Below are 8351 nucleotides of genomic sequence, written 5' to 3'. Positions count from 1 at the left end.
TTTCTTTTTATTTTAATAGAAACTGACCACAAGTGGTCGGTTTTTTACAATTTTTTAAAATTAAAAACCGACCAGAAGTAGTCGGTTTTTAAAAATTATTTTCTTTTTTTTTTATAATAAAAACCAATTAGAAGTGGTCGGTTTTATTTAAAAAGATAATTAAAAAGTATTTTTAAAAACCGAGTGACCGGTTTTTAAAAATATTTTTATTATATTTTTAAAAATAAAACCGACCACAAGAGATCGATTTTTATATTTTTTTTGTTGTAAAATAAATAATAATTAATAGAAAATTATTATTTTAAAATTTTAAAATATAAAAGCGACCACTTGTGGTTGTTTTTTTTTTTTTTTTTAAATTTCTTTTTTAAAAAAAATAAAAAATCAACTACATGTGGTTGGTTTTTTCCGACCATAATGTGATTGATTTTTTGTGGTCGGAAATTTATCCCTTTTTAGTAGTGCTAATTAAACGTCAGTCTCAATAGGTGAAGTTTCTTGCCCTTCCATTAATTGAGGGATGAAAAGGAAACGTTAAAAAGATGCTAGTTTATTAGCACACTAATGTGGACTTGTTAATTTGATCTGCAAAGCAATTTGCCAAGTACTATGGAACAATAAATACATTCCTTTGTGAACGACACGTTGTGTTTGGATGAGTGTTACATATGACTTGTTATTAGGATATGTTATGAAGTCATATGTAACACTCATCCAAACACAACGTGTCGCTTACAAATATAATATGTAAATAGATTTTATCTTTTCTCATTGTTACGTAATATTACATATTAACAATTTGAAGGAGAAACGTTTCCTGTGAAAGGGAGGAGAGGGGAAAAGTAGGGTACAAAGTAGAGATATAAAAAAAGTAAGATAAAAGATAAAATATGCTATTAGGTGGAGTAATAAAAAAAGACAAAATGAGAAAAAAAAGGAAAAGAAGTAACAACACGATCACATCAAATCAGTCATTACATAAAATAAGATTTTTTATTATTATATAACATGAATTTAATGGTGTGATACAATAAACATTAAATAACAATCAAAACAAACATTATATTTCTACTAATAACACAGTACTGACATAACCTCTCACAACGACCTTACCAGAACCGATCAACCATGCACACATGTATGTAATAAGGACCACACTAATTCTTACCGGAACCTATCAACCAAATGTATAATAAAGACCGCACTAATTCTACAAACCATAGCTTCTTAATATATGCATGAAAAATGTTTTCCTATTAACTATTATGTCCCCTACTTTATTCACTTTTTCCAAAATTTACACCTTGAACCTAATATAAATGTACGCATCTAAGATTAGACCCATCATAGATAATATGAAAACGCAAGTACCAGAACATGTTGAGCCAAAGACTCAAAAAAAGAGCAGTATGGCTGATCATTTGGAGCCATGGCTGAAATTGGAAGACAAACTGGTGTTTGTAACCGATGCATCAGCGGGGCTTGGCCGCGAATTCTGCCTTGACCTAGCTAAGGCTGGCTGTAGAGTAGTGGCAGCAGCTCGGCGGATGGACCTGTTGAAGTCCCTTTGTGATGAAATTAATATAATGGGTAGTTCAAACTTTCATTTTGTTAGAGCTATGGCTATTGACCTTGATGTTACTGCTGATGGTACAACTGTTGAAGCATCAGTAAAGAAAGCTTGGGATGCTTTTAGCCACATTGATGCTCTTATTAATAATGCTGGTGTTAGAGGTACGCATGTCATTAAGTTAATTAGGTCTAAAACTTGTGAGTGAAACATGCATGCGTTCTTGATTAGTGAAAACATGAGTTTGAAGTTCATAAAACATTCATATCTAATACTTGTGGCGGCAGAATTAGAAATTCATAATAGGGGCTTCAAGAAAATCCTCAAGTATCGCACCTAAGATTTGAACCTATCATCTAAAACAATTCTTGAACCCCTTCACCATTAAAATAAAGGGATACTTATCTATGTGTACTTCTCAAACATATGGTTTATAATGAACAGAGCCCAATTAATTTATATTAAATTTCATGAAACAAAATTTATTTTAATGTTACTCTTTTTACCTTCTTGCCCGAGCTAACCATATAACCCTCTTGATTCTTCTCCTTTTCATTTTAATATCTATATAATATGTTGTATATACACTTTTATACTTTACTTTACATTATTATATACTATTATACATTACATATAAGTTCTTATACAGTATACAAAATTATTTACCAAAAAAAAATATATATGAAATTATACATACATGTACACTATGTATATAATATGTATATGTATATGCTTTGTAGAGACATGTATATACATGTAACCAACTGATGATAGGCAAACCTTGCATTTGGAGACATCCCATTTAGGTAATTATCCCTCTATTGAGTACTAGTATGTGTTTTACATTTCAGCTTTTGACAGTGCGTTGTGACTTCGAGAAAAACATAACTATATTAAAATAACACGTGAAAAGAGAACTAAGGAAAGGCAGAGGGAGATGATGCAAAGGGAAAAAAATTTTACTTAGAAAAAATCACAGAGAACGAAATTGGGATTCTAGGCTTTAAAAAGAAGCAGTTTAAAATAGGAAAAATTACAGTTATACCACAATTTAACTTATCACAACTACTTAAGATTTCAACCATTTTAAATAATTACAAAAATCGCTGATTTTGCTCAAAATTTAGATACATCACTAAAGAATGTGATGTATCTATGTATAATTATGTGATATATTCGGAAGAATGTGATGTATCCGTATGAAATGTGATATATTTGTGTAAAATTAAGTAATGTATCTGAAAGAATATGATGTATCCGCGTAAAATTATATGATATATTTGAAAAAATGTGATGTATCCGTGTGGACTCAATCAGGAACTTTTAATAATTTCACAAATGGTTGGGATAAGGAATAATTAGATCCAAAAGGATTGAAATTTATGTAAGGTTTACTTTAAAGTTTAAAATAAGGGAGATTGAATCAGTAATGCCCGAGCACACAAAGAAGCAAAACAGAAAACAGAATAATACCATGAAACTTAAACCATATCTAAAACAAAAAAAAAATGAAAACACAACTAACTCAGACTGAATTTCGCAACTAGAAATAGCGCTATAAAATAACTGAAAATGTTATACGAAGAGCAGAAACTAAGAAAAAATAAAAAGAGGAGGAAAAAATAAGGCTAAATGCCTATATTATATCTTGTAATAAAGCGATAGGTGGGCTATTTTGTGTTACAAGGAATGACCTATGGTCACTTTGCTTAATTTTCCCATAATAAAATCTTTCCTTGTTGTCAAAGAAGACTCAACCATTTATACATATTCAAAAAAAAAAAAAAGTACTATTCATACTTGTGGGCTCTTTTATTTAGCCTTTGCTTGCTAAATGCTATAAGTTTTTTATATTATGGGATCCAAAATAATATCCTCAATGATTGATAATTTTATTTTTGATCATCTTCTCAGAAATTTCATAGAAACTCTGGAATAGTAGCTGACTCTAGCTTCATGTAGGGTTCATATTAGATCTGATTAATTGCCCATTCTACCTCTTCAATAAATTCTTGTCATCCCATTTTCAATTAATCCACCATACATCTAACTCTTGTTCTATGCAATATGATTTTCCATCACAGATTGGTTTAATTCATTATACAGGGTTTGTTTGATATGAAGGAAAACATTTTTTAAAAAGTATTTTTTTTTATTTTTCTAGTTTTTTGTTGGAAAACATTTTCTCTAGAAAAATAATTTCCTTGAAAATGAAAAAAATAACTTCCTTAATAAAAACAGTACAAGTTCAATAAGTGACATTTTATATTTATTTTTATTGTACCCTTCCACTCATCCAACGCCTCCAACCACTACCCCAGGACCATCCCATCCCAAGGCCCCCACAGCTACCCCTCCCACCTCTAAAGGTTTTTTGTTAGATTACGTATAAATACTCTTGAGATAATATTTTTTCTTTACTCACTTATCAAACATTAAAAAATAAATAAAACATCAACTTGTTTTCGAAAAAACATATTTTCTAGTTAAATATACTCCATGGAAAAGAAGAATTTCTTCGTACCAAACACATTCATGATATATATGAGCCCATTTTGTGTTTATATGTAGGTGGAACAAAATCAGCGGTGGATATTTCTGAGGAAGAGTGGCAAAACACTTTAAGGACAAATTTGACAGGATCTTGGTTGGTTTCTAAGTATGTTGTAAGACACATGCAAGCTGCAAAAAGGGGAGGTTCCATTATAAATATTTCATCAATTTCTGGTTTAAATAGAGCTTTAATGCGTGGATGTATTGCTTACAGTTCCTCCAAGGCTGCCATGGATTCTATGACAAAGGTTATAATCTAAGCTAATTTGGAAAATTATCTCACCCAAGAGAAAAAAAAGATATGTTGATAACTTTCTTTATTTGGTAGGAAGGAAAACACTTTTTGAGTTTCTTTTTAAAAATAAAATCATTTCTAATGTGTGGTTGTTAGAGAATAATTTTCACTACAAAGAAGAAAATGACTTTTCTCAGTTTTGGATAAAAGTCATTTTTCTAGTCAATTATCTTAATAAGTGTTACTTATTCATATCAGCGCTTTAATTAAAATATTTTTAAACCAACCTCAAGGTTAGAAGTGAGAGGTGTTTATCATCCGAGCAACTTCTTTTTGCCATGCTTTAACCGATAAGTAGACATTATAATCAATTTTTAATGCTCAAAATTTCAATCAAACACTATACGATTTGCTAATATTGTTATTAAGAATGATTTATTCATAAAATATTTCAACTCTCCAACACAATTATCAAAAACAAACTATTTTCCAGAAACTAAGACATTTTTTTTGAAAAATCGTTTCTGAAAAGTGACATATGTCATACCAAACACACCCCAAATCCTTTAAATTGTGGGAAAGGAGAAGTATCATACTAACTCTTTATGAAATTTGCAGCTAATGGCATTAGAATTGGGAGAAGACAACATTAGAGTGAATGCAATAGCTCCAGGACTTTTCAAATCAGAGATCACTCAGGAATTAATGCAAAAAGATTGGCTAAAATATATAGCAACAAGAACTGTTCCACTGAAAACTTTTGGTACAACTGATCCAGCATTAACTTCACTAGTGAGATATTTGATTCATGACTCTTCCAATTATGTATCTGGCAATATATTTATTGCTGATGCTGGTTACACTCTACCTGGCTTCCCTATCTTTTCTTCTCTGTAAGTTGTCGTTTGATGAGTAGTAGTACAGTCATATCTCTTTATAACAATTATTATTTGTAATGATAATTTGCTATAACAATCAAGTTTTCTTCGAAACCGACATTTCATATTATCTTATAGTATATATTTTCTATCACAAAATTTTCGTTATAGCAGCCAATAGATAGCTCAACAAATGACACAATTATATAAAAGTTTTACTGTATGTTATATTATTGACCATTTTTTTTTTGTTCTTGTTGTTCTTATCTATTTCAAAGTAACTACTTATGAAATGTTGTAATGACCATTTAGATAATTTTTTTTTTGTTTTTGTGCGTTTTCTGTGTTTCATGCTACATGTCATTTATGACTTGTAGGGATTGCCGGTTCAGTTTTCTGGCAGTTCATTTGGGTTTTAAGCTCATTTCCCTGATGGAGCTTTTGAAGTTGAGAAATTGGTTTTTGGCCAAAACTTAAGGTAAACAGCCTCAGATGATGATTCTAATAGCTTGGTTATCTCCGGAGCATAGATTTTAAAGCTAGAGAGTCCCTTGGTCTGGGCTTCGAGGCTTTCAGACTCATTTTGAACTATTGGATGTTTTTTGGTAAAAATCAAAACTTTAGATGTGAGACCCATATTTTTATCGAAATGACCTTAGATGAAAATTTTGATGATCCTTTGAGTTTAGAACTCCTAATTTGATAGGGTACATAGTTCGCTTGCGTGCGCGGAGTTCCAAATGAATTTCGAACATCAATGGTCTATTGGTACTTAGCAAATTTTCTGGTGCTTGAGTTGCTGGTGTAGCCACTTTGGCAGCCTATACACCGCTTTAGCGATAGCCTTTTAAGCGGTGCAGGACCGTTTTACCGGTGGCTCGCCAGTTGAGGCAATGGTTACTTAAGTGACTTGTCACTGCTTTAGTGGTGTCCGCTAAAGTAACCATCGTTGGTGTTTTATATATATTCCATTTCCTCAAATTCCAGCCATTCTTCTATGTATAAAACCTCCATATTTACTTGTGAGAGCTCGAATTTGGTGGGATAACCTTGGATTGAAGCTGGATTTGAGTTGGAAACATTGAGGTGATCATTTTTCATTAATTTCGCCATAAGTTGCGGGCCTAATTCTCTATTTATTTCTTGATTTTACTCATGTTTTCCTTAACTTTTGGAGCTATTTTGAGCACCAATTGAGGCTCTATTTGTGCTCAATTTTTGGGCACATTTTTCTTGTTATTTGAAGGGCCTCGTGACAGATTCAGTTTTTGAATTTCTTTAACAGACCCCACAAGCTTTTTTTTTTTAATTCAATTTTTAGCTCAAATTTTTACATTACAATATGGATCTAGTTTTACTTGTATTAATATGTAGATTGTGATTTTGATAGCGCGACGTCCTTCAAAGATCATAGAGTGAAATGAGCAGTTCATGAATGATTGGAAACTGTTGTTTCGCTACGAGGTAGGCTACGATCTAATCTTTTCTTTGAGATTCTGTGTTGTGTGGATTGCATGGGGGTTAAGGGTCATAGGATAGATTTTAGGTTACCTTATTGCCTTATCGCCTTCGTATCGACTTAGCCTCCCTTGGGAAAATCTTAGTATAAAATAGCATCTTGAGCCATAGTTTAGAATATCTGCCATAACTGTTGGATTGTGTTAGGATCACTTATATACCCGTTTGACCTTAAGTTGACTCTCGTAATCCTATTTGTAGCTTGTGTTGACACCTAATTTTTGTCCTCCATAACTAAGTTTAATTCTAAGTTTCTTTGATTTTTTAAATAAAATTATAACATTTATTTTATCCGAATAAAAGTTTTTCAAAATATTTATGTGGGTAAGTTTGTCATTTTAAATAGCGATTATATATTATCGTATTCAATTATACGAAATTACATAATTTTGTTACTTAAATATCCATTTTTATAAAATATCAAATTTTAATCAAGGTTTGTCTTGAAATAAATTTAAAGGATTAAAATCTTGATTTAAATATAATTTATTCTCAAAAATAATTTATTCGGATAAATATGTGTTTGATTTAATTAAATTAAGAAGCTAGGGATTAAAAGAAGTATTAATTCGTATCGAATTTCAATTTAATTTAGCCAATCTATTAGATTTGTCCATAATTGCAATGCAATCCATCAATTAATTTTTAATTTGGTCAAAATTAAATGAATATGGCTAAATTTTAAATCCCAATTGGAGTTATTATTTAAATCACCCCAAAATTTCCAAAAATTCTCATAACTTCTACCCAATTCCCACAAAAAAATAATTTTAAATTGTATTACATTGTACAATTTTCCCCAACATTATCTTCTACCTCACCTTATCTTCAATTTTAAAATTCTAAAAATACCTCTAAATGGCTTTTCTCCCACATTGGTGGATGACAAGAAATAAATCTTCATCCTTTCCTATAAATACTTTTCTCCCACATTGGTGGAGAAAAGAAAACAAAACCACATTCTCTCCTATAAATACTACCACTACTTTTGTAGAAAAGAGGTGCAAAAAGTTAAAAAAAAAAGGCTAGAAAGGTGAAAAAAAAAATCCTTTTGAGAAAAATAGTTATTTTTATTTGGTAAAAATTTTTGTTTCATAGAGTTGGTCGGCTAATCAAAATTTTCAAGTTGTCGGTGACGTTTTTCGGTGGTGGTTGATTCCGACGAAGCTCGTAATCTCGTTTTGCTGCCCCCAAAAAGGTAAACACCTTTTTTTTAGTTTTATTATGGTTTTCTTCTTCATCTTTTTCTTCTTCGTAGTTCGTAGTTATAATTTTGTTTGCTGGGATTGTTTGTTGTAGATGACCTTGAAGACCATAGGATATTGTGGTATCAATATTTTAATTATTTTCATGTTCATGATATAAAAATGAGCTAGCAATAGTTGTACGTGCCTTTTTTGACTTTATTCTTTGATTATTATAGATAAGTTTCAATCTTTGCTTAAAAGATATACTTATACTTTGTTTAAACTCATTGTTGGTGGATATGTTTGTTTTAGCATGTAAAGTTATTTTCTATATTGAAAAAAATAGTTAATATTGATTGTTTTGCCTTTTGCCCTTATTCTTTGATTATTTTGGATAAAGTTTAGATCTT

At 30.6% G+C, this 8351-nt stretch overlaps 1 protein-coding gene across 1 annotated transcript; it reads left to right on the top strand.

Moving 5' to 3' along the window:
* The first annotated feature begins 726 nt into the window (after nt 1–726).
* On the top strand, nt 727–5348 carry LOC107841085 (3-oxoacyl-[acyl-carrier-protein] reductase FabG). Its single transcript, XM_016685093.2, has 3 exons — nt 727–1734; nt 4142–4371; nt 4977–5348. Exons 1-3 carry the CDS (start codon nt 1320–1322, stop codon nt 5253–5255), a joined length of 924 nt encoding a protein of 307 aa, XP_016540579.2. The 5' UTR covers nt 727–1319; the 3' UTR covers nt 5256–5348.
* Nucleotides 5349–8351: the final 3003 nt, after the last annotated feature.

Source organism: Capsicum annuum, chromosome 1 (assembly GCF_002878395.1).
Source record: "Capsicum annuum cultivar UCD-10X-F1 chromosome 1, UCD10Xv1.1, whole genome shotgun sequence".
Lineage (NCBI taxonomy): Eukaryota > Viridiplantae > Streptophyta > Magnoliopsida > Solanales > Solanaceae > Capsicum > Capsicum annuum.
This window is presented reverse-complemented; position numbering and strand designations above follow the sequence as displayed.